Source organism: Callorhinchus milii, unplaced genomic scaffold (assembly GCF_018977255.1).
Source record: "Callorhinchus milii isolate IMCB2004 unplaced genomic scaffold, IMCB_Cmil_1.0 Scaffold2, whole genome shotgun sequence".
NCBI lineage: Eukaryota > Metazoa > Chordata > Chondrichthyes > Chimaeriformes > Callorhinchidae > Callorhinchus > Callorhinchus milii.
The window spans coordinates 32,763,857-32,791,288 of NW_024704743.1; the positions used below are offsets into that span (position 1 = coordinate 32,763,857).

Consider the following 27,432-nt stretch of genomic DNA (forward strand, 5'->3'; position numbering starts at 1 on the left):
TGATCATTTCAGTTTTGCAGATTGTCGAAGGCATGAAAACTCATCTTCAATTGAAGTTAGTGTTGTATAATACTGCAGAGATACATTTGGTTACATGATATTTCCTGTCTGATTGGTTTGCTGCTTGATATACAGAGTATGTTCATACCACAACTTCCGTATAGACAACCAAATACTTCAGTAAAATTCCACTAGATTTAGGGATTATGGATCTTCTGATTTAAGTATTAAGGTACTCAATGGGCCTAACTACATTGCAAATTGACCAAGGATCATAGAAACGTAGGAAGCACATCCATCAACTTGATCACACCAATATAAAATTAGTTACTAATTAATTGTTGCCACATACTTCTTCAATTGACTAATTGAATCATCTTTGTCATGTCTCCATTTACCAGACTTAATATGAAGATATTGTCTTAATATCTTCCTTATCGTCGAATGTGACTAGATCAACTGACTTGCAGAATGAACCTGTGGAACAGGCTCCCCATGAAGACGGTTGAAGCACGAAGCGTTGATTCTTTCAAACACAAATTAGATAGTTTTCGTTCAGGAAATAACATTATGGGATATCGTACATAGGTAGTTTAGGACATATGTGCACGTGACCACCAGGAAGACGGAATGCGAACTCGATGGACCTTTGTCTTTTTTCGTCCAGCATTTCTTACATCCTCATGTTAACTTAGCTTCATCTGTACTTTCCTTCCGACTTGATGAACTCAAACCCGGCTAACGTTGCCTTACCTTGATTGATCTCTTGAGAATGTCTTGAATTTGACTGGTAACTTTTTGACCAATTCGACGTCATCTGAGAATAGCCTCTTCCCACGTTCATTCTTCCCCGGCCAACATTTAACTCTTCGTAAGTATCGGGAACCAGCACTGGGTTGAGCGCTCAGTTATAGCCTTCCCTCCGATGGCTTGTCAGATGGTTCCAGTCAATGCCAATGCTGAGGCAAAATATTCCATCGATTAATTATAAGTGGGACCTCAAGTTATTTTTTCTGTGATTGCATCAATGAGCAGTTCCCGCCCCCAACATGGGCTGTCCTTTGCCATTGGAGAGCACGTGAAAGGGCTTCGCCAATGGATGGGCGGCAACAGGTTGACCCACCCCTTTCCATGCAAAGCGGGTCAAGCGTGACACCTCCTCACGTGGTTCTCGACTCTCGCCGACGTCATCCGGCCCCGCCCCCGCTTCCAGCGAACGTCCCCCTTGACGTGCGCTCACCCGTTCTCGCGAGATTGACGATTAAAAAAAAAAGGAGCGCGAGTCATACAAGACCTCTCCCAACTGTCCCGACACCCGAAGGTGTGGGCGGGGCAAGGGCTGGGGGTGGGCGGGGCTTGGTCCGGGAGAGGGAGGGGCGATGAGGAGGGAGGGGCGATGACGGGGGGGGGAGAGGCGAGGGTGTATTTCCTTTTCCCCCCCCATTTTCTTTTTGGTGGGTGGGGCGCGCGGGGGGGGGTGTGGGTAGGAGTGGGGCGGAGGTTGCAAAGAGATTTCAAGCGGGAAATAACAGGGACCAGGCCCGGTCCCACGTATGCCGACGCTTTCTCTCTTCCCATTGGTCCATTCGTAGTCATGCAAATGAGGGGCCGCACGTCACTTCCGGGTGATATCGGGCGCCATTTTGTCGGTGAGGCTGCGGTTCCTGAGGAGCTGGTTGTCAGAGCCCTACACTGGAGAGTAAGTTATTATATGGAGAATAACCGTCATTTTTTTGGGGTTGGGGGAGAAGGGGGCGGAGGGGGGGAAACAATATTATTTTTCTATTTTTTTTAGCACTTCCTTTTTTTTAAAAAAAACAAATACACATGTGCACGTCTGGAAACGAAGAAAGCAAAACTAATTCCCCACTATTTCACCCGATGTAAATATTTGGCCCCTCGTCTCTCCCTCTCTCCCTCCTTCCTGCGAAAGTCGAGGAAGAAGAGCTGAAAGTTTGGAAGGTGGTGGTGGGGGGTGACACCAGGTGAGCGTTGTGTATTTGTGTTTGAATTGGCGCCTGTTGTTTTGAGTGTCAGGGAGGGCGGGGAAGGATCCAGCAGTTCCTTCCTTGTGTGTCTGAGTGACTCACTCGGTGAGGAGCAGAGCAGCCACTGGTGCTCCAGGGCAAACCCCCTCCCCTCCCCTCCCCTCCCTCACTCCTTCCTCCAGGACATCCCTCCCTACCCGTTTCTGTACTCAGCGAACCAAACTCACTTGACTCTCACATTACCCCTCCCATCTCTTCTCCTCCCCCAACCCCTCGAAAAAGTCATCGTCTCTCGAGGTGAGAGCGTGTACACACGCTGTTCGACTTCAAATGAAGGACACCAGCGTGAGAGGAAGGAGGGAAGATGTAGCAGACAGGCTGAGGGATCTAGTTAATAACCTCGTAGTATCCTATCTCTCTTCCCTGACGCAGACAGGTGAGAGGTTTATCTGAGGCAAGGACCCGAGTCTCCCATGTGACAGGGCGCCTCCGTACAGCTCACACCTGCAAGCTTTGAAAGAGGAAGGGGAGATCCTGCCGTCTACATCTCGGGGGATGGGTTTCTGAGACACCTCCTGCAGCCCACACCTGGGCAGGTGGTATCTCAGACACCTCATGCAGCCCACACCTGGGCAGGTGGTATCTGAGACACCTCATGCAGTCTACACCTGGGCAGATGGTATCTCAGACACCTCATGCAGTCTACACCTGGGCAGGTGGTATCTCAGACACCCCCTGCAGCCCACACCTGGGAGGGGTATATGAGACACCCCCCTGCAGCCCACACCTGGGAGGGGTATATGAGACACCCCCCTGCAGCCCACACCTGGGAGGGATATATGAGACACCCCCCTGCAGCCCATACCTGGGAGGGGTATATGAGACACCCCCCTGCAGCCCATACCTGGGAGGGGTATATGAGACACCCCCTGCAGCCCATACCTGGGGAAGAGGGTATAAGAGACAACCCCCTGTAGCCTACATCTGGGAAGGAGTACCTCACATCGGGTGGGGTCGGCAGAGCGCCGCCTGCTGCTCACAGGCAGATCAAACTCTTTACGCCGCTTCAGCTGCTCGTTGGCCAGTGAGCAGACCAGACAGGACGGGAGTTATCTGGCGCATGAAAACAACCAGCCCGGTATGTCCTGTGCTGCGTCTGTGAGAGCCCAGCCGACGAGTCATGTGCGCTAAGGCACGTAGGAAGGCGGATTATTGCGTTAAAACGGTGGCTTTTTTTTAAAAAAAGAAAGTGAAATTGCCGTCGGCGTGCACATTATTTGTTTAATAAATCATTCCGGTCAAATTTGCAACTCGCGCTTTTTTGGGGGGAAACCATTGCAGCTTTAAAGTATTTACGTGTAAATCACGAGTTTAATTAAATCTGCAGAGAAGCTGAACTATATCTTTGTGGGCTGTATCTACTGCAAGCAAAATGGTATTGATTGTATTCGGCGTTTCCATACACTTTATTCTGGTTCAGTGATTCGCGTTGTGAGTTCTGCACATTTTCACAAAGAGGAAGCGACAGAAATGACACTGACAGTGTAATCCACTCAGGGTGGGATCTCTTTCAAAACAAAGGCGCAAGTGGCCATGGATAGGTGTAGATAGAGTTCCTGAGGTACTTTGAGCTGAAATGATTTGTGATTTTTCCCTTTCCGTGTCACGGGTAGTTCTTGCGGGTTAGGCATATTTATTATTATTATATTGCAAAAACTGCAGTCAGATTTTTTTGCAATGTTCTGCAGTTCTCCACTCAAAGTGGATCCAATCAACAACAACTTGCATTTATATATAGAGCTTTTCACGCCAGATGGCGTCTCGGAGTGCTTAACAGTGGCGGAGCTCAATGCCAAGTCAGTGGGGTAGGGAGAAGCTGACCATAGGCACAGTCTAAGGGTAAGGTCTTTAAGCGCGACCTGGGATCTGGGGGACAAGAGCTGGAGCCAGTCTAGCGGTGGCAGCGGGTAGTAGTGTAGGGAGAGAGCAGGTTGGAGAAATAAGGAGGTGCCAGGGCGGGAAGGGATTTAAATACAAGAGTGAGGATCTTGAAATTGATTTGCTCTGTGACAGGGAGCCAATTGATTTTGACAAGGACTGAGGTAATGGCGGTACGGAGTTTAGTGCGGGTGAGAATGTGGGCAACAAGCTTTGAATTCATTTAAATTTGTGTATAGTGGCGCAGGGGAACCGCCGAAGGGGGTGTTTGAGTAGTCCAGGCGGGAGGTGACGAAGGTGTGGACGAGGGTTTTGGGAGCTTTTGGAGTGAGGTATGGAAGGAGGAGGGAAATGTGGTGGAGGAAAGCTGTTCTGGTAAGGATCTGGATGTGGGGTATAAAGGATAGCTGGCGATCAAATCTGTTGCCTAAATTGTGCATGAGTTTGGTGAGTTTTAGGGAGAGATCAGATAGATTGAGGAGGTCTGAACTGCAGGAGAGAAGACGTTGATGGGAGACAAAGAGTATGGCTTCCATCTTTTCAATGTTCAGCTGCAGGAAGTTTGCGCTCATCCAGGCCTTGATGGCTGTCAGACAAGCTGACAGAATATCAGCGGACTGGGAGTTGCAGCTGGAGGAGGAGAAGTAGATCTGTGTGTCGTGTGAACGCTTATCTCGTGTCTGCAGATGACGTCCCCGAGAGGGAGAATGTAGATGAGGAAAAGAAGGGGGCCAAGGGTGGAACTTTGGGGTACCTTGTAAATGACTGGGGGTGGGGTGAGAGGAAAAAACATTGGCTGAGATGAAGTGCTTGTGATTGGTTAAGTAGGACTTGAACCATTCACTAAGGTGGATGAGGGAGCAGAGGCAGTGGATGGCTTGGTCCATTGTCGAATGCAGCTGAGAGGTCCAGGAGGATGAGGAGGCAGAGGGAGCCCTGGTCACCGAGAGAGGACATCATTTTTTGATGAGTGCTGTCTCTGTACTGTGGGCTGGGCGGAAACCGGACTGGAGGGGTTAGAGTAGGGAGTGGAGGCCGAGGTGTGAGTGAAATTGGTTTGCAATAATGGGTTCCAGGAACGGTAGGTTTGAAATGGGACATTAGTGCATTAGGTTGAATGGATTAAAAGTGGCTGTTTAAAGAAGGGGATTGAGCCTGAGTAGAGGGACTGATTTATGGTGTCTGCCAGCAGTGGGCAGAGGAAGGGGAGTTGAGCGACGAGCAGTTGCATGGAGAGTGGGTTGAGGAGGCAGGTGGTGGGTTTCATCAGGGTGGTGGAGAAAGAGATGGGGGCAAAGGAGTGTAGATTGGGGCTCGTGGTAGGAACCGTGGGAGGAGGAGTGGATGATGAAGAAGGAATGGGGTGGTGGGGTGGGACGTGGGGCAGGAGGAGGAGGCGTCGATTGGTTTAATTGCTTTTTAAGAAAAATAAATGTATATTTAGTGTTGGTATCAGAGAATGTACGACTCTAAATTGCCCTGCACCCCTCCAAAACCCAGCTCAGGTGCAAACCCTTCACTGCCCAGGCTTTGGGGCGTCCTCCCAACATGAAAATGCAGTTTGTTGTTATTGTTGTTGAATGGTTTAACCATCGTTTAATTGCGCTGTGAAACTGAATTGAACCAAATCGACTACAAGTGAGAGCTGTTTCTCTTTTTTAAAAAAAAACGTTTTACTTGCTGCTGAACTGAAATGATCGTCGGGTAAACTTGAAATCCCGGAATGTTTACTTTATCGTTGTGTATTAATAATCTACTGTCTTTACCGGTGGCCGTGGCAACTATAGCAAGCGATTCACAGGGTTTCTACGGTTTGGATACCTTATAATAATAATAATAATCCTTGCATTTGATATAGAGCTTTTCACGTCTTCTCGACGTCTCAAAGCGCTTCACAGAATAGACTGTAAAGTGAATTGACTGTATATTTTCCATTTATCTTTATACCTTTACATTTATTTGCATCGGTTTGGGAGGCAAAATATTTAGGCAATTAATAGGTCACAGCGATATTTTGCTGTGACACTTTTGGTGCTTAAGCGAATATGTGGCTTAGTTACACTGGTGGCAAACCCCTTTCGAGTACCAAGAAACCTATATCTTCCAACAGATCTGTTCATATGATTTTTATTTCACCATGTGATCCACATAATCCATTGAATATTCCTAAAAATAAGAATTTTAATTGAGAATTCATAACTAAAGCCTGAGAATTAGCGACCTCTGTTTAGAAGGACATACACACTTTATACCACAGAAGGCCATTTTGGCTGATCATTGACCATCCTGGCTCTTTTTTAAAGAGCAGTGCCTTCAGTCCAATTTGGCTGCCTTTTCCCCACCTTTGGAAGATGGAACATAACCAAACATAAAGAGGCAATCTGCCATACTCAACCTGATCCTTCCAATGGGTCATGAACTGTTTGTAATAATAATAAGTTATAAACTTTACATTTGATATGGTGCCTTTCACATCGGTAAGATGTCCCAAAGCGCTTTACAGGCTAATCTGCGAGTGTAGTGACTCTCTATTTTGCAGGAAAGTGTGTATATGGAATTTCATGAGGCAAGGAAACATAGCCTGGGTAAAATCTTAAATGTTTTCCTGGCAACAGTTGAACTGAAATACTAGAGACATTGGAATAATGGGGTCTATTTAGCAGTCCATTCGATGTTTACCTCGTCCAAAGGCCTGGATGCACACGTCATGGGCAATAGCACTCCCAGCAAGCAATAGCACTTCCAACAATAGAACATTAACATTGTTTGGACCGGAGCACAGCCAATTTCAGTTATGCATCTTCAGTTATTAAAAGACATTAGTCAATTGGACTGCTCAAGACTTTTGGGGGACTATTTGGGAATGAAGCCAGAATTGAACTGCTTTGTACTGCAATGATGCAAATCAAACTGTTGCCAAAGTCACCCCTTCAATATGGTCTTGGGTAGTGGGACTCTAGCACAGCATAAACACAGCAGAAGATAATTGTGAACAACTTGAAAAATTCAATAAATTCGTTCAAAGCAGCTTATTTTGATACACAAGGCTTGTGGTGATCAGAATAATAGAAGATGCAATTAGCCTGTGCCTTACAGAAGACCATCTTTTAAAGAAGGCTGCAGTCAAGGAAGGTACAGTATAAATGTGTACCATCCTTGGCTGTAGCCTTCAATGAACATCAGTGAGCTAAGCAACTATTGTTAAAATGCTGATAGATTTATAACCAACTTAACTCCATAGTTTAAAAGGAAAATTTTTGATTGAATCTTAATTTCAAAATTTACAAGCCATCACACCTGATGAGATCCTCATTACTTCATTCCATGGCATTTTTACACAGAAAATTGCTTTTTTTTTAACCAGGTTGTTCCCTAAAGGGATTTTTTNGCTTGTCAGCACTTATTGTGCACCATTAGGACTTATGCCACACCCCTTGCTCTCGACCCCTGTTGATTCCAACCCCTAACTTGGGTAGAAACCCTTTACTGTCCAGGCCTTGGGACTTCCACCCAATGTAAAAGGCACGATATGAAGCAAGTGAGAGGACCTGGGTTTGATTCCCGGGCAAAACTTTAGGCAAATTTCCTACTCCATACGCCTCTGTTTAACTAGCAGTAAGTAGGAACCCGGTTGTTAGTCAATTGGCAGATCGCTTTCTGGGTGTATTAATTCCTTCCAAAATAAAATAATTGGTCACTCAATCCACAACTGTTTGTGGGACACAGCTGGGTGCAATTGGCTGCCACGTTTCGCCAGCAAAATATACAATCAATTCATTTTAAAGTATATTCTGTAAAGTGCTTTGCAACGTCTCAACGACGTGATAAGGTGCTGTATCAAATGCAAGGATTATTACTATATCATTAAATGCAATTTGTTGTTGGAGGAGAGAGCAACCTGACCTGGAAACAAATCTCAATTTTCCCAATTCAGTTCCTTGCATTTGCTTGTCAGGCGCTTTGACAAGCAACGTAACAGGAGATGTATAACTGTATACTATATTTGGTAATGATTTAATAGAATTGTAATTGTAAGAATTTCGGGAGGACTTTTCGCACGTTCATATAACTAGGGCTTAGAATCTTATCTTGATTGGTGAGGCAGATACTGCTCAAGCTCTGCGCCTCCAACTGTTGGAGTCACCGTTCAATGTGTCCAAGCTGTGGACACGAAGATAGTGGCAATGCTTTTACGCATTTCATGCTAAGCTGCTCACCAGGAAGCTCACAAGGAGTTCCTGGCACCTGCTGTCCACCTAGTGGTGGCTCAAACCTGCTTTTGTCAGATGTCAAGTGACCAACTAGTGACTATTCTCAAGGTGGGGGGGGTGTGGGAGGAGGAGGGTAGCCTTGCAGGTGACCTGGCTCTCTGGTGACATACTTGGCAATGGAGTGTTGAAATCAAGGCAACAGCTTATTTCTTATTAAACAGTCTGTTTCTTGAAATTACTTCCAACAGGCAGGTCTGCAGAATTCTTTGGCACTGCTGATAGCAGACCAGTTAGCCCGGATCATTGGTAGGAATTGGAGGGGAGTACTTGTCACTGAGAGTAGGGTTCTTCCCACTCAATTCTTGTTAACCCTCCAAGCCAAAACCCTAATGAATACGTGTCAGATGCCCAGCTGACCAAAAACAACTCGTTGTGTTGTGCACTCAATGGTTCTTTCCACTGATGGTAAGCCTAGTACTGTATTGCTACCACAGCAATGACTATTACATGTTTAAATCTCGGTTGATATTCATCTCTGACTGCATACACTTTGTTGGCATGTGCTGCAATGCTCTTGTTTTAGTGGTTTTACCAATCTGATTCAGTTTGTAGGGGAAAATACTGGCTCAAAGGTAACTAATCATCTCTTGATAGCACAAGTAAACCATTTACAATTTTGGGACTGCAAATGTTTCACTGACTGTGGGTTGCACAGCCTACAACATAATAGTCACATGGTTTATAGATAGAAGTAAGTGCAAAAGTAGTTAAATCTTGAATTTGAAACTTTATTGGCTAGCATCATCTGAAGTCACATCAAAGCTGTCTATAATGTTGGACTAAAATCTGAACATGAGCTAAGGCAGGGTTGACAATTAAGATCTTGTATGTACAACCCAGATTTCCTTCAGGAGTTTCTGCAGCAGTATATACAAGTACAATTAATCTCAGTGCATCATAAATGAACCTTTAAAATTCTGGGTGGAAATATTCATGTTTAAAAGTCTCAAGTGTTTTAGAAAGCAAGAAATGTGTATTGGTAGCATGCAATTAAAATTGGATATTTCTTTTATATCAGAAATGTGACCCAAGTGAATATAGCAATTTCTTTTTATTGCCCTCCCCAAAGATGAGTCAGAATATTTGGGGAAAGGAATTTTGAGCATGTAACTTGTTAATATTATGGGTTCAATTCCTATGTTGGGAACTTCAAACTTATGGTCTAGGCTGACACTCCAGGGCAGTGTTGGGAAGCACTGCATTATCCTTTGGATGAGATGTTAAACTTGTGGAGTCCTGTAGCTCAGTGGTTAGAGCACTCACTTTGCAAGCAAGAGACCTGAGTTCAATTCCAGGCAGGTCAGGGCGAAACCTTGGGCAAGTTTCCTTACTCCACACACAGCCCTAATAATAATCCCTTCAAAAACCAAAAAAACAATAATAAATTGGTCATTTTCAATCTACGACTGTTTGTGGGACATTGCTGTGCGCAATTGGCTGCCGCGTTCGCCCACAAATATACAGTCAATTATCTTTACAGTGTGTTCTGTGAAGCGCTTTGGGACGTCCTCCCGACGTGAAAAGCGCTATATCAAATGCAAGGATTATTATTATTATCTGCCTGTTCAGGTGGAGGTTATAGAATCCATGGAAAGATAATTGAGTTTATCCCAGTGTCCTGGCCAACATCTTCCAATTAAATTGGTCATTCACCACCTGGCTGTTTGTGGGACATTACTGGGCACAAAATGACTGCTGCATTCACTTAGAAATAGTCAATACACTTGAGATGAAATTAATCACAAAATTGTAAATACCATAAAGCTCTGAGGCATTTTGAGGTGATAAGGCACTACAAGGATTGTTTACCAAGCTTGCTATTGCTATCTTGAAATTGTTTAAATTAAATATGTTCTGCTACAATATTGTCAGATTGGGTGGGGAAAATAATAGGGTGTTTGTGTACTTTTTAAAAAAAAGACTTGTTTGTATAACATGATGAATATTACATGGAGTTATCTGGGGTTGGTGGTGACCTAGGCTGAATGAATATAATTAAGTTTCATTATCTTTTATTAAGTGAGATTGAAAGAATGAAACAATATTTTTCCCTTAAGATAAATAACACTTGAGATGAAGTCTATGATGCAGAGAGATTTTTGACGGCATTAGAGGGAGTCTTCTGGAATTTATGGCCCAAATAGTGGTCTCTCGTTACGTTTTATTATGTTCTTATGAATCTGAGATGATTACTAATTCTAGAATTCTGTGTCTAAAATGGATCAACCTAAATTAAGTATGTTTTGGTTTGACTAACCCTAATGGAGTGCAGATTATATTATATGATTTACATTCCTATAGCACATTTCAGGTCAGGAGGACTTCCCAAAGCACTTCACAGTCCTGGATGGGCACTCAAATTGGAGGGTGGGAGCTGAGCATTTGGGGAGGGGAAAGATGACTAAAAGTGCAGTCAAGGGGAGATGTGTTTGAGACGTTTCTTGAAAGAGGGGAGGGAATAAGTTGGAGGGACTCTGTGATTGAATTCCATAGAACGGGGCGGATTGGCTGAAAGCCTCTCAGTGATTGAGGGTGCAAGTGCACGGCATGTGGCAGGCCCGTGCTCTGTGGCTTAGGCAATAGGGTTGAAGGAGATGGTAAAGGTAGATAGGATAGGGCAAAGTTGTGGAAGGAATTAAAGGTGAGAACAAAGATCTTATTACTGAGAAATGCAAAAGGATTGTGTTCATTTAACACACGTGATTGTGTTGGCGATGGAACTGTTCACTTCTGACAGCTTTTTCCGCCTCAAACAGAATGAATTTGCTCTCTTCACTGCCATAGCAACATACTTTAAAATCAACATTGGAAAGCAATTTCTGCTGTTCAATGTAAACATTTCTATTTCCCATGAAGTCATTTTTGTAAGTTTGTCAAAGATGGGTAGTTTTGTGCTGTATGAACCAGGTCATTATTATTCACTTCAGATAAAACAACAGTACTTTAACCTATTCCAGTCTGGTCCAACTGGTGGCCCATGGGCCGCATGCGGCCCACAAACCATTTCCAACTTCGTTGTCTGACGAGCAAATGCAAGTAACACTTAGGCCCCGAGCCAATCAAGAGAGGGTCACCAAGGGCTCAAGCTCTGCATGGCAATGGGACTGGCCAATCAGAATAAAATATTGCTTATGCAGCCCATGGACGTTTCCAAAATATGGCATCTGGTCCTAAGCAGCCAAAAGGTTGGACCACCCTGACCTATTCCATCGCGCATAGGTTTCTTCTGTATGTTGACTAATATGTCTTCATATATAGATGCATATGATCTCTGGTTTGTTTACATGATTTTCTCTGTTTGCTAAGGAATAAGGAACATGTATCAGCTTCCTGTAACCAAGCTGGACACCATCAGAAAATCACGAAAGAAAGTGAAGGGGATTTTATCAGATATTGGTCTGGATTGTTGTGAAGAATTTTTGGAGGTACAGTACACCTGAAAAAGTAAAGGAACAAGAATATTATTTTCATAGATGATTTTCTTAAGGCAAATTATGAATAAGTAGTTGAAGAAGCTGGAATTAATATTTTTAGATATCACTATTTTTGTTAACTTGTTGGGTGAATGTTATTTTAGTCCATTCTGGTTGCACCCACTGAAAGGGTAGGCAGGTGACTGGAATTGGACATCATGATATCAGCTGGTTGAGAACATTAATATGAGATTGTTTGCTGAATCCCCTGTTCGTCGTTTTCCTTATTTAGCCTAATGCTCGTATTCTTGTTTGTGCGTAATAAAAAGAGAAAATTGCTATAAAACGAGTGCATTTTAATTTGCGTATGTTGGCAGTGGATGATGTGTTACAGGAATGCGTCAAGCTGGTCCTTTAAGAGATAAGAGAAAAGACATATAAAATGGTTTGTTAACAAAATATTAATACCTAAAAAAAATTTCAGCTTCTATTCGTTCAACTATTTATTCTTAAGAAATTCAACTATGAAAATAAATAACTAATTAAATCTCTGCATGTCAATTTTTTTCAAAAAAAGACTTGATCAGTTTTGGCTCAGAAATTGTTAACTGGACAACGTTAGTGGATGCATTATAAGAACTGTTGGAATACTCTCAATGGTCATAAGATGTAGTCAGCATGACTTTAAAAGCAATTAGTCATACTTCATGAATCTGTATGCTATTGAACTGGTGGGTGAGAGCTTTTCAATGAATTACGTTGGATTTTTTAAAGTTCCAAAGTAAGAAGGTTAAAGATCATTGAAATAATAGCGTACTTGATTTGAATAGAATATTGAATAAAATATCAAATATTTACATTTGATCGAACACTGGTTATCTGATGGATGATAAATAGAAAAAGATCAGCATGGGGGAATGTGCTGGTGAAAGTCTGAGGGTCTGTTCTGGATACCATTTCATAAATTGATATCATATCATAAATTGCTCAGTAGAGAGAATTTATACAACAACTTCATAGAATCATTGAATCATATTGCCATTCAGCCCATGGTGCCTGTGCCGCCTCTTTGAAAGAGCTACCAACTAGTCCCAATCCCTTGCTCTTACTCTGTAGCCCTGCAAATATTTCTTTTTTCGATTAACTATACAATTCCTTTTTGAAAGCCATCATTGAATCTGCTTCCACCAACCTTTCAGGCAGTGCATTCCAGACCACAACAAATTTCTGGGTAAACCATTTTTCCCTCTGGTTCTTTTGCCAATTATCTTAAATCTGTGTCGCCTGGTTACCGACCCACCCGCCAGAGGAAACCATTTCTCCATATCTAGTCTTTATCAGATGCCTCATAATTTTGAACACCTCTATTAAATCTCCCCTTAACCTTCTCTGCTCTAAGGAGAATAATCACAGCCTCTCTAAATCTCCACATAATTGTAATCCCTCATCCCTGGTATAATTCTTGTAAATCTCCTCTGCATTCTCTCCCAAGGCCCTGACACCCTTAAGTATGGTGCCCATAATTGGACCCAGTACTCCAGCTGAGTCCTAACCAGTGATTTGTAAAGGTTCAATGTAACTTCCTTGCTTTTATACTCTATGCTTCTATTTATATAGCCAAGGATTCCATATGCTTTTTTTAACATCTTTGTCAATTTGATCTGCCATCTTCAAAGATTTCTGTATGTGAACACCAGATCTCTCTAATCTGCACCCGCTTTAAAATTGTACCATTTATCTTTTACATCCTCTCCTCATTCTTCGCTCCAAAATGCATCACTTCACACTTTTCAGAAACTTAAAAGAATCCCACAGATCCTATGTTTTCAATTGTGACTCTATAGCTTAATAATGATCATCTCAAATGGAAATATCGGCTCAGCATATGGAGGCCCCTACAGAGAACGCTCAACAAAACCGAAACAGATTTATCCATTATTGCAAAACTAGCTCTGAACTTCTTCAACACAGATATGACTTACAAGGCACTGAGGTTTTCTTTTACTTTCATTAAACAAGTAATCCACTTCCCACTTACACTGACATCCTCTATTTTCCATATCTATATTGAGTTTCCTATTGAGACTCATAGTTCTATAGTTTTAGAATTGCAAAATACTCCTGCTGCTGCTATGTCTCACCAGGTTGCATGAGGCAGCACGAAATGTGACAAGGAGGATACCTCATGTTCCACCCCTCTTCCTGTCACTCTCCACACTGCCTCATGGAAACTGACCAGAAGAGAGGCGCAGCTGGGAGGTAAAACAGTGAAGTCTGAAATGGTTTGTGGGCCCGGCAAAATCATATGCCAGGCTGAGTCATTAAGCAGATGTAGGTTTGAAATTTGAGATGTACAGAAAACTAGCGATTAAGAAGGAATTATTTTCTCCTGGAAAAAATATGCAGAATATAGATGCACAGAATAAAGCTGGTCAGGTGACATGATTGCTTCTGTGCTAGCAGGGCCATAGAGAATGTTATAATAATAATCCTCACATTTGATATGGCGCCTTATGACGTCTTTGAGACGTCTCAAAGCAATTCCCAGAATATGATGTAAAGTGGAGTGACTGTATATTTTGTGGGAGAAATGCGGCAGCCAATTGCAAACAGCAGTGTCCCAAAACAGTTGTGGATTGAGTGATCAAATTAATATTTATTTATTTTTTGAAGGGATTATTATCCCCGGGAAAACAATCCGTGAAAATATCTTTCAAATGCCTCATGAGGCTCCTTTCTAATACTAGCAATATATGTACTTAGTTCTCCTGCTATAGATCATAATCAGCTGTTTGCTTATGAATGATTCATATTCTAAGCTTGCAAGCTGCCTTTCAGGCAAAATGTAAAATTGGATACATATACAGTGATTCCAAAGGCACAAAATGCTTGGTTCGGTTTATTGTAGTCGAACTATCAATTGCAGTGCTTATTTATTAAAATGGAAAAAGGTGACTAAGCCTCAGGTGCCAGTGGCTAAGCAATCTGGACAAGTGTAATAGTTGGATCCTGCCGTCTGGCAGGGGTTACATTTGGGGAGAAACATCATGTCTAATGTTTACTTAGCAGTAAGTAGGAATCCGGTTGTTAGTTGATTGGCAGATCACTTTTCCGGCGGTAATAATCCCTCAGAAAAAGTGCTTCAATAATAATTTGGTCACTCAATCCACAGCTGTTTGTGGGACACTGTTGTGTGCAATTGGCTACCGGGTTTCGACCACAAAATACACAGTCATTCTACTTTACAATATATTCTGTGAAGCGCTTTGAGACGTCTCGAAGACGTAATAAGGCCCTATATCAAATGCAAGGATTATTATTACATAATCAAAGCATAGAAAGGATCCTCTGTTCATTCCCTATTAATATGCAAAAAATTTTACGTATAAAGTTTGTAACTCTCAAAGTGCACTGGTTGTGTGTGGAGTGGTTATTTGTTAGAAGTGCATCAAACTTAAGTTATGAACTTGTGCTGCTTGTTCTCTGAATTTGAAACCTCTTTGCTTGTACAGACTTTGAAGTAATATGACAGCAAAGCATGTAGTCAAGATGGAAATTGTCCCTTTGATGTTTTTTTCGAACATTTAACTAGAGCAATGTCATCTTACAAATTTTTGAAGTGCAAAGTTAAACATTTCCTATTACTTACAGGAATGGAAAAGTACGAATCCAGTAGAATGCAACATGAACATCACATCGTGGACAGATATTTCAGTATGGCAGCCAAGTAAGAAATTGGAGGTAGGCTTTAAGTGTCGGCCTGAGACCTTGTTCAACCTACTTTAGTTATTGTTCTTCCAATAGTATGAGGACTATAAAATCCTGGACCAATGACTGCCAAAGCACTGTCCCCTTAAAGACCGATAGTCAAAATTAATATTTTTTGTCTGCTCAAAGATGATTGATTTAAAGAATCTACGTAGTTTCATAATTCTACTATTTAGCACATGGATTATAAACCAAATACTGAGTTTCTTTTGGGCAAAGAATATGCGTCTTACTAGGTTGCTTGAAGAAGTGTTTCACTTTGTTATTACATATTTTCTGGCCGGAGTCTCTCCACTTTGCATTCTGCCTTTTATCCTTCAATATACAGCTTAAGATTTATCTCTTTAACCACGTTTTCAACATCTTCCCCATACTCAAGCTCCCAGTCAGTTGTGTGAAGCATTTTAAGATGTCTCCCCAGCATGAAAGGCACTTATGTAAATGTTGTGTTATGGTACCAGCATGCAATTCTATTTTTTGTTGGAAAGTTTGAAAATATACTGGTGGGTGGGGGAAAGAAAGAAGGAGAGGAGATTTTTATCTTTTTGAGGTACACTGACGGGGCTAAAAACAATAATGGCCACAGATGGTATCAAGGATACCCTGTTATTTGTTATACTTTGCCTTCTAAAATAATGTCTGTTTTCTGTAGAAAGCCTGTGTATATGATTTTGTGTTGAAAATAAGCCGCTTTCTTCAAGCGCGAAATAAATTTTAAAAAAAGTATCGCCTTGGCAACACACAGTCTGCGACCTAGGTGGTCATTGATACATAAAGGAGGAAAAAGGGTCACAGGGATGGGGGAAAGGTGGGGGGAAACCCAGTGCTACATTTTATGGGAATACTGAAATTTGGCAGGGAATATATCTGTAAAAGAGCTGGAGCTAATGCTCTAAAAGGAGAGGGTTTGTTAGATTCGGGGTCGCATTTTGCCTTAGTGTCATCTCTGTTTCCTCAAGGCACAAGTGCGAGCTGCCGAACGTGCCTGGACCAACTCCAAACTAATGGTCCATCGGCAGATCTGTCTTCACCACACCCAAGACCTACCGCTGACCCCTCAGGCCGCTGAAACTCTTGTTCATGCCTTCTTCATCTCTAGGCTTGACTATGCAAACATCATATGCTTGTTGGCCTTCCCAACTCCTCCCTCCACAGGCTGCAGATAATCCAGAACTCTGCAGCCCGTATCCTCTCCCGCACCAAACTCCGTGACCCCATCTCCCCCATTCTCACCCGACTCCATTGGTTCCCTATCCTTCAGAGGATCCAGTTCAAAATCCTGTTCCTCACCTACAAAGCACCCCACCCTATCTATGTGACCTCCTAACACCCTAACAACCCGCCCGCTCCCTCTGCTCAGCCGGCTCTGGCCTGCTTCACGTCCCCCGACACACCCGCCCCACCTTTTCTGGAACTCCATTCCCCAATCACTCTGCCTCGCTCCCTCCATGGCCTCCTTCAAGTCCCGCCTCAAAACCATCCACTTCGACCATGCCATCGGTTACCCCCCTCCCCTCCTTTTCCTCCCCTGACCCCAGTTCGGGTCTGAAATGCTGTACACTGTCTAACGCCCTGGGACGTCCTCCCGACGTGAAAGGTGCTATACAAATGTAATCTTGTTGGCGTTGTGTGTCATCAAGAAGGAGTTGGGAGGCGTTCCTCCAGGTCATGATTTTTTTTAGTTTACTAACTTGAGATGAAGCTGCTAGTGTTGTGTGTGTGTGTATATTATTTATATATATATATATATATATATAGTTAAGGTGTCAGGGTTTTTCTATTTCTTAATGTTGCGACCGTTAATATATTATTGGATAGTATTTGTCAAGCTTAAGGCTGTTAGAGCCAATAAAACACCATTGTGTTTTCTTGAAAGTGCTTCTCGAGTCTCTGTTAAATTCAAGTATGTGAAGGAGACACACGCATTACAGGTTAAAGTCTGTTAGTGCAAAGGATACTGACTGAAACATCCCATTGTTGAGCTATAATGCATTGGGATAATCTGTAGTGTTAATTCTCATGTAGTGAAATTTCACATAGCGCAGGAACTTGCATGTCAGAAGGATCTACACAGAGACTTACATATCGCGGGTATTGTCACGGTCACCCGTTTTGCTTTCTATAATAATAATAATAATAATCCTTGCATTTGATATAGCGCTTTTCACGTCTTCTAGACGTCCCAAAGCGCTTCACAGAATATACTGTAAAGTGAATTGAGTGTATATTTGTGGGCGAATGCGGCAGCCAATTGCGCACAGCAATGTCCCACAAACAGTCATGCCGGTCTGCTGTTTAAATATATTGAGTACTGCTTTAAATACACTTTTTATGCATTTAGCGTTTTTGATACTTATGGTGCCATCAAACCTGACCCTAGCGTTGATTGCAACAATTTGGAGGGTAACTTAGCATTCCAATATGCAAAAGAAGGATTGGACGTGTACTTGTCCTTTATTGGGCAGCTGAGGGGAGGATCTTATGGGACCATAAAAAAGGCACCAATTACTTCAAGTAATTGGTGCAATACAATTACCATTGGGTACCCTAATTTGGGGAGGGGCTCAATGCCCATAAAAGAACGAGTGCCATGTGCTCATGGTCACCATTTTTCTATCTGAAGACGGCAAAGGTTTGTGCTCTGACTATTAATTAGTAGCCAGAGGTTGGTTTTTCGTGCACTTTTACATTAACTTCGTTACAAGTGGCTGCTTGTGTGTAGTTTAAGTGTGATTAATGTTTGTTATCTCATAGTTGTATTTGTTGATATTTATTGTGTCGTTTAAGATTTAATACCAAGGGTTGTGGATTTCACCCAAGTTATAATAAAATTCCGTTGAGCTACTTAACAGTGTTTAACTTGAGTTTTCTATGTAAATCAAAGAAGGAGGGAATACACAAACAGGTTCAGCCTAGGTCACAGTGGTGTAAAATAAACCTCTAACTGACTGTAGCTTCCGAATTTGCATGAACTTGAATTGCAATTGGTAGCACTTGTCGTCATGGAAAAACTCATTAGTCAAGTTACACCTAGTTATAGGGACTTGCATTCATTAGTGAGGATTGAAGACAGGCCACCCGGTACACTGCGAGGGACAGCGAGCCATATCGTGGGTGGACATATAAGTGTGATAGAACCGACTCAGTATACATTTAGGAGTGAAAACTGTCGCAGTGATTACTGATTAAAGGTGGTTTACTAAAGAAAATCAGTTGGGACTGTTCCAGGGTGTTGTTGACAGAAGGTGGTTGTTTAATAGGATTGGTTACTTTAACAGGTTTGGCTAAATTTGTAAGATGGAATGTGTTGCGACAAGTAAGTGAAAACAGGATCATAGTGGAATGAGATAATGTCATAAACTGCAAGATTGAGTGGTTTCTCTATGCCATCTCAGCTCGAGGGATTGAAATATTTTGTAGATGAATATCCTATGTACATAAGAGCCTTGAATTTTATCAAAATGTATTGTCCATTCTGAGGAATTCATTTTTTCATTGGGTGTCCACCCAAGAAAGTCTAGTCTGTTCTGTGCATCGTATGAGTTGGTTTATTCTATTTTGAGCAGTATTTTGTGACAGATGGCGGACTCCTTAGTTTGAGTATGTGACACGTGCTGCACTGATCCTATTTCATCCCACTGTTATAAGGATAGCATAAATTCTTGCATTTGATATAGCACCTTAGGAAGATGTCTCACAGTGTTTGACAGGATTTACTGCAAAGTACAGTGACTATTTTGTAAATTAATATAATAATATTCCTTGCATTTGATATAGCGCCTTATCACAGCTTCGAGACGACTAAAAGCTCTTCATAGAATATATTGTGAAATAAATTGATTATATCTTATGGGTGAAAAACGGCAGCCAATTGCGCCCCACAGTATCCCACAAACAGCTGTGGATTGAGTGATGCAAGTGAGAGGACCTTGGTTCGATTCCCAGGCAGGGTGAAAAGTTGGGCAAGTTTGCTTACTCCACATGCCTCTTCACCTAGCAGTAAGTAGGAACCTGGTTGTTAGTTGATTGGCAGATCGCTTTTCCAGGGTAATAATCCCTTCCAACAAAATTAAATAAATAATAATAATAATTTGGTCACTCAAAATATACAGTCACTTATCTTTACAGTGTATTCTGTGAAGCGCTTTGAAACATCTCAAAGACGTGATAATGCGCTATATCAAATGCAAGGATTATTATTGGTCTGGAATGGATTGAGTACTCTCTTCCATTGAAGGGATGTGTTCTGCTCACCTGATTCTGCAAAGTATTGGATACAGGTTGGCAACATCCAGGTCTTGGTAATTCCAAAGTGTGTGTTGGTATATTGCTGGAATTTAACAAGCTTAAACTGTGCAGCTTGCCATTGTAAACGCTAACTGACGACATTAATTAAGGATGTCGTAGTGGGATACTTACAGGATCACAATATGATGAGACAGAGTCAACAGGGCTTTACAAAAGGGAAGTCAGGCTTAACAAATCTTTCAGATTTTTTTGAGGACATATCAATTAGATTAGATAGGGGGGAATCAGTGGATGTAGTGAATTTACATTTCGAAAAGGCATTCGATAAGGTGCCGCATAAAAGGTTCATTCACAAGATTAGGGCCCATGGAATTAAGGGCAATATATTAGCATGAATTGAAGAATGGCTAACGGGAAGAAAACAAAGAGTAGGGATAAACGGGTCCTTCTCAGATTGATGGGATATCGCTAGTGGAGTGCCACAAGGATCAGTGCTTGGGCCTCAACTATTTACAATCTACATCAACGATCTAGATGAGGACATCGAACTTAATATATCCAAATTCGCGGATGACACTAAACTAGGAGGGAGAGTAAACACAGAGGATGACATTAAAAAATGCAACGAGATATAGATAGGCTAGGTGAGTGGGCAAATAGGTGGCAGATGGAATATAATGTAGGGGAGTGTGAAGTCATCCACCTAGGTGGCAAAAACAGTAGAAGATTATTTTTTAGAAGGGGGGAGACTAGATAGTGTTAGCATTCAGAGGGACTTGGGTGTCCTTGTACACCAGTCACAAAACGTTAGTTTGCAGGTACAGCAAGCAATTAGGAAGTCTAACGGTATGTTGGCATTTGTTACAAAAGGAGTAGAATATAAGAGTAGGGAAGTATTGTTACAACTGTAGAGGGCCCTGGTGAGACTGCATCTAGAATATTGTGTGCCGTTTTGGTGTCCTTATTTAAGAAAGGATGTACTCGCCTTGGAGGGGGTACAACATAGATTCACTAGGTCGGTACCAGGGATGAGGGGCGCGAGTTATGAGGATAGGTTGAGCAACTTAGGTCTATATTCTCTAGAATACAGAAGAATGAGAATAGAAACCTATAAGATTATTAAGGATAGTGGGAGACTTTTTCCCCTGGTTGGAAAAACTATAACCAGGGGTCACAGTCTTAAAATTAGGGGTAAGCCCTTTCGCACTGAGTTGAGGAAAAATTTCTTCACTCATAGGGTAGTGAATTTATGGAATTCTCTACGCCAAAGGACTGTAGATGCTCAGTCCTTGAACATATTGAGATTGATAGATTTCTTGTGAATAAAGGGATTAAGGGATATGGGGATAAGGCAGGTTGGTGGAGTTAGAATAGATCAGCCATGATCTTATTGAATGGCGGCGCAGGCTAGAGGGGCCGAATGGCCTACTCCTGCTCCTAATTCTTATGTTCTTGTTTCCATTAAACTTCTGAATTTAAGTTTGTGAATTTTCTGGGTGTTCAAAAGGACACCCCTCCCCACCCCCCACCCATCTTCCCACAATTGAATATGCCATTGTCCAATATTCTTTGTGAAAACAGAAAATTTGCAGAATAATAAGCAATTTTGTAATTTATAAATGTATGACTACTAATTGAAATGAGGATGAGTAACATTGAGGAGGCCATTCAACTCATTAAGCCTAAAATGGTGCAAACTCCCCCCCCCCCCCCCCGTAAAGTCATGCGCCTGTGTATATTTTGTGGGAGAATGTGGCAGCCAATTTGCACATAGCAGTGTCCCACAAACAGCTATGGAGTGAGTGAACAATTTTATTTGGGGAATTGTTGGCTAGGACACTGGGAGAAACTCCCTGCAATTTTCAAATGGTGCCAAGGGATCTTTAACGTCTACCTGAACAGGCAGATTGCATTCCAATTTAATGTCTCATTGAAAGGATGGCACCTCCCACAACTCCCCTATCACAGCACTGGAGTGTCAGCATAAACTATATGGATTCCAAGTGCTGACGAGCCTGAATCCACAACCTTCTGAGTCAGGCGAGAGTGCTACCAACTGAGGCAGCCTGACTCAAAAATGGGATGGCTTTACTTTGTGTTTTCGGCCCTTGTGGATTATGGAAGTTGGGAGGGTTGAACGAATCGTAATGGCTTTGAATCTGTCTGACACCACTGTGGTGTTATTGGTTACTTATTTTTAAACTCCCATGTTTTGGATTGGTATAAGCCATGCCCCACAAGTGGTGCATCACATACGCCACTCGTGAATAGTCGTTTTTTAACCAAAGCTGGCAAATGTCTCTAGTGCTTCACCTGGAGTGTGCTTGAGAAATCATTCCAATGGCTGAGAGCTGTACTCTGTATTGAGGATGACAGTCTTGTAATACTATAGTTGGGAAGCCATGTTCCTCTTATGATAAAAGAATGCAGTGCATCTTTCTAACTAAAAAAGCTTAGTCTTTGTACCAACCAGCATTTCTTGTGGAAAAGTGAAGAGGGATAAAGTGTTGTTTTCTCAGATGTTAAGGTTCAGTGGAACTGTTTTTCTGCAGATATGAACAGTCGGGTAATTCTCTATATTTTTTCTTTGCAGAGTTATCGAACAAAACCATATTGCTGCAGTCTGTGCGCTTTTTCAACAACATTTATTTCTGCTTACAAGAGTCATATGCGATGTTCCCATGAAGATGAAATGGATGTGGAAATGATGATTGGCTGCCCTAATTGTCCATTTGTCTCCTATCCTAAGAATATGAAGAAACACATCAGGATGTTCCATTCAGAGCCTCGGAAAGCACATGTCACCAACATAAATACAGATCAAGTGAGCCCGGTGCAACCCAAGATCTTGCAAGGAAAAATGTCAAACCTGGTGAAACCAGTTTATTTTTGCAGGGTTTGTCATTACAAAAACGTTTCCATGTATGCCTTAAAGAAACATGTTTTTCTATCACATTTTGGAACTTTAGTAAATGCTTACATTGGGGAGGTAGAGCCAAAGCTTGTGTCAAAAGATAAGATCCCTGTGGTGCACAAGCAAAAATCATTTTACCTGAATAAGTATTTTTGTAAAGGATGCAAAATAAAAATGATCACCTATGAGGCCTTAATATATCACATTTTAGATAGGCATAAAAAAGTGGACCATCAGGTAAAAGCTGTAATTGGACATGTATCAGAGCTGAGGACTGTGCCACCCATTGCTCCCAAGCCTTTGATGGACCAAGCTTCTGTAGCGGCATTGCCCAGTGCTGGACCATCTGTACAACCGTTCAAAGCACCTCCTATTGTCAGGCCTCCGGATCAAACACAGCCCAGTGTCGGACCTCCTGTACCACTGGTTCAAACACCGTCTAGTGTCAGACCACCTACACCATCAGTTCAAGCACTGCCCATTACCGGGCCCCCTGTACCACTGGTTCAAGTACTCTCCAGGGCAGGACCACCTGTACCACTGGTTCCAGCATCGCACATTGTCAAACCACCTGTACTACCGGTTCAAGCTCCACCCTGTGCTGGACTACCTGTGACACTAGTTCACGCACTCCCCAGTGTTGGCCCACCTTTACCACAGGTTCACGTACCGCCCAGCATCAAACCATCTGCACCACCAGTTCAAGCACTGCTTAGTGCTGGACCACCAGTGTCGTCAGTTCAAGCTCCTCTCAATGTCAGACAACCAATGCCAGCAGCGCCCATTGTCAGACCAGTACCGTCCAGTGTCTTAACGGTATCAGCACCTCTTGATATCAGATCAATGGCGCCAACTCTTTTCAGTGTCAGTCCAGCAGTACCGGCAACCCCCAGTATTGGGCCGTCCTTATCGGGAGTGCCTAGTGTGCAATCAACGACAGTAGCATCCCCCATGACATCGTCTGTACCTGCATCTTTGCAACAGGCCATTAATATGATGGCACTTAAACCAGTAACTGTGGGGTCTTTTCTGCCCAATGTGAACCACTTTCCTTCACAAAATAATACGATTCCCGTAACTATATCCACCACTGGTCCAGTGGGTGCTCCAAACGCAACACAGGTCAATCTTCTGTCAGCTTTCCAGAATAACCTTACAATCAGAACAGTTGGTCCAGTCCTTCCTCAGGCAATTTTGGTTCCACCAGGATTAACCTTAGACCCAACGATGAGAGCCAGTGTTCCAGGAAATGTTGCATCAACCACTTCACAGGCATTGAGACAATTAATCCAAACCACCAGCCATGTAAATGGTGTACCCACTTATACTCTAACTCCAGTTCAGTTTTCTTTGCCTGTTTCCTCAGCTGGTATGACAGGTGGAACGCCTGGTATGAATTCTACAGTACAGGTACCAATGACTGTCACTCAAACAAATGCAATGACATCTGTGTCTCCTCAGCAAATAAAAGAACCCTCCCCTGAGATGACATTTGCATTTCCCCCGGTGCAGGAGCAGCAAAGTGAAGATTGCGTCAATCCACCCAAAACTCAGCAATGGAAGAGTTGCTCAGAATGTAGTGAATTGGTTCCATTAAATCTGTTTGATAGCCATGTTGCAGTGGCCCATAATGCTGAGAAAATTTCTAACAAACCTGACAAAGTTGTTGCTTCTGCTAGTTACTTGCAAAGAGTGCGTGCTCAAATAGGCAAGTGCCTGTTCTGTAAAAGCTATGTGCATAAAAATGTACTTCTCTCTCACTTACTAACACATGGTCTGAGTTGCCTGTTCTGTGCATTGACATTCCATGATCTTGCGCAATTGGCTGAACACATGAAAAGTTTGCACGCTGGACTGAAATTTGAATCTGTTCATTATATTAAAGATGGAGTGCCAACATCCAGCCAAATCAATGGCGGCAGTTTTAACATGACAATTACTTTGCCAGAAGATAAAATGGGTCCCAATGACATTCACTTGACACTTATTCCAAATAAGATGTCTTCTCCTCATGCCCCCTTACTAATTGAAATTTGTAGAGAAAAAAATGAAGCAACTATTGTGAAAAACACTCCTACAGAAGAAAAACCTGATATAAAATGTTCCTTTTGTTCAAAATTGATTTTAGAGTCGAAATATGAAAAGCACTTACATGAAAATCACCAAGTAGCACCCATGATCCACCCACTGCTGAAAATACCAGCCTTCAAGTGCATTCACTGCCTTGGTGTGTACACAGATAGCATGACAGCCTCAACAATATCTCTTCATCTGTTACATTGTAGAGGCCTGAATAAACAACCTATTTTGCCAAAAAGTGTTGTTCAGTCAAAGCGTGAGGTTCCAGACATTGAGAAGAATTACACGACTGAGATTTTAAACACAGAAAGTGAAGATCTGGAATTGCCTCCTTCCAAAAGATTAAAAGTTGATGTGGGGGCATCTAATCATCAACTATCTCCTACATCAGTGATTGACACTGACCCTAATTCACAGTCTTTGCCATTACCCGACCCATCTACAGTCTTAGCTTTGGTTCCCAAAGACTTTGAGAATTGTTCATATGAAGAAAGAAAGTTATTCTTGCTTGACTACTTTCACAAGCGACCTTACCCTAGCAATGAAGAGGTTGAAATGTTATCTTCAATTTTATGGCTGTGGAAGGCTGATGTTGCTCTTATGTTCAGCAAAAAGCAACATCTGTGCTTGAGAGCTATAAAGAGACGCAAACCTTTGGTGCTTTTGGGGTTCAATATGTCTGAAATGAGAAATGTAAAGCACAGTATAACACTGGGTGAGATTTGATATTAAAAACTAGTTTCAATAAGTTTATGTTGGAATCTATCAAGTACAGTAGAAATGAAAAAACAGGAGAAAGAGTCCACTAGTAATATGCGTTGTAGCAAATTCAGGACTAATTCAAGAAGCTTTCTATACTGGTAGACGATCATTAAAGTGGAAGAGAAATGGTGCAAAATAACCGTTTTGTTTTTAAAATCGATCTGTGCCTTTGTGTACTAAAGTTTGGTTATTTTCTGTGATTAAAACAGCAGAGCAAGAAAAAATTATTAAACCAGGATGGAAATATTTAACGTGAATCCCATTTAAACCAAAAATTGTAGAATATTTAAAAATTGCCCTGTTTTATTGTCCAATTGTTTGGTATTTTGGAGAAACATGTAACCTTTTATATATATCTAAGAAGAAAACGTTGATGGTACAAAGTAGTTGATTAGACATTTTTACAGTCAATATGTTGGAGTAATTTATTCTCATATTATTGTGTTGTTGGTTCCACCAAATCAAATGTTCAGTTATCTGTTGTGCTCTGCATTGTTATTTGTCTGAAATAAATTTTTTCCTTTATCCCTTCCTCCCCCCCACCCATGCACAAAAAGCCTTCGATTTTGAGTACAGGAAAGTGACAAAGGTACTGCAGATTGATGCGACAATATATTTGCGGCATTGTTTTCTCCCCCTCTTTACATGAGATTAGTTGTTTACTTAGCTGTTGATTAATGTTGGTTTAGCTGAGTCAATTATAAGAGATGGTGCATATTCCTAGTCTTTTACTATTTGGAAGGTCCATCATTTATAACACCCCCTTATGATTTTGTGGTCATTACTAATCACTGATACAAGGGAAAGCAAAATTGGTTAAGGCAGCTTGATAAATTGGAATATTTGTATATTGCTGAAAACATTTTGTCCAAAATGATGTGGATTTGTGTTTCCATTTTTAAAAAAAATGCATCTACTCACTTTCATTTCCTCGTATCTGGATTACAATGCATATTCCTACTAATCTAAGACAATACAGACCCTACATGTTTAGTCATATACTGTTGCCTCAAAAATTTGCTTCTGCTAAACATTGTATCTGGTAAAATTCAATTTGGAACATTTTGCCCTAACTACCACATTTAAGTTTTCTTAAAATGCTCAAAACTATTACACATTGCAAAAGCACAGCAGACCATCAGCATCAAATAAAAAAATATTAATATTTCATCTACCATTTCAGTTTATAATGCCATTTCACTATTTATTTTGTGTACATCAATCTCTAATTTTAATGTTTTTTTTGTTAGCATCACACTTGGATTCTGACCAGAAGGCTGCAATTTAAAGTGGTAAGGCTGCTTGTAACAGTCATTTAAAATTGGGTGAGATTGGTCGCTTCTGAGTGAGGGTTGCTCAAGAGATTACTCCATTTGTAGATATGTTTTGTATCTAGTTTCGAGGAAAGCCTGACACATGTGATTGATCCCTGCTGGATTCACTTCTCGAGGCTCATTGGAGATGGATTCGTAGTAATCATGGAGTTAAGCACATGCCACAATGCTCTTGATGGAGCAGGACGTATACTGCTGAGTGACCTATAATGGGAGGGAAGAGTATAATAATGATGTAATGTGGCATCTAAGATATTGGCCCCAGATGACAATTGTTAAAATTAGGTTACACTGTATTTTATTGTCTGATGTGATGCCAATTTGGCATCCTTTTTAAATGTTACATTCTATCATCATTTGATTTACGGAAAAGATTGTGTTGGACGGAAATTAAATACAGAATTGCTGCCAGATGTGTGTAAAAATAAATGTACTTGTGTTCACTATTTTGCTTGTATAATACTAAATATTCAGTCCCTTCACATGGAAATGTGTTTTCCTGCATTATTTCATTGTCTGCCTATGAAACTTTTTATGCACCTATTAATAAATGTGTGCAATCTGGATTGATGTTCTTCCTTTTCCTAGCAGATATCGTAAATTTCATGTGTTGGTGATTGTTGGCAAGAAGTTATTTTCTAAAACTTCTTAGGGCGTCCCACTTAAATCAACTGACAATCTGGCTCATCAGTTTTAATACAGGTAGGATTATCAGTA

The 27,432-nt window shown here is 41.7% G+C and overlaps 1 protein-coding gene across 1 annotated transcript; it reads left to right on the top strand.

The window, feature by feature from the left end:
• Window positions 1–1,966: 1,966 nt before the first annotated feature.
• On the top strand, window positions 1,967–27,279 carry LOC103184537 (activity-dependent neuroprotector homeobox protein 2). Its single transcript, XM_007902585.2, has 4 exons — window positions 1,967–1,985; window positions 11,504–11,622; window positions 15,262–15,351; window positions 22,220–27,279. The coding sequence occupies exons 2-4, from the start codon at window positions 11,515–11,517 to the stop codon at window positions 25,343–25,345; spliced, it is 3,324 nt and encodes a 1,107-aa protein (XP_007900776.1). The 5' UTR covers window positions 1,967–1,985; window positions 11,504–11,514; the 3' UTR covers window positions 25,346–27,279.
• Window positions 27,280–27,432: the final 153 nt, after the last annotated feature.

Coding starts and splice junctions, on each gene's coding strand:
- LOC103184537 (XM_007902585.2), top strand. CDS start 11,515: ATGTATCAGCTTCCTGTAACCAAGCTGGACACCATCAGAAAATCACGA. Junction 11,623..15,261: donor GTTGTGAAGAATTTTTGGAG/GTACAGTACACC, acceptor TATTACTTACAG/GAATGGAAAAGTACGAATCC. Junction 15,352..22,219: donor AGCCAAGTAAGAAATTGGAG/GTAGGCTTTAAG, acceptor TTTTCTTTGCAG/AGTTATCGAACAAAACCATA.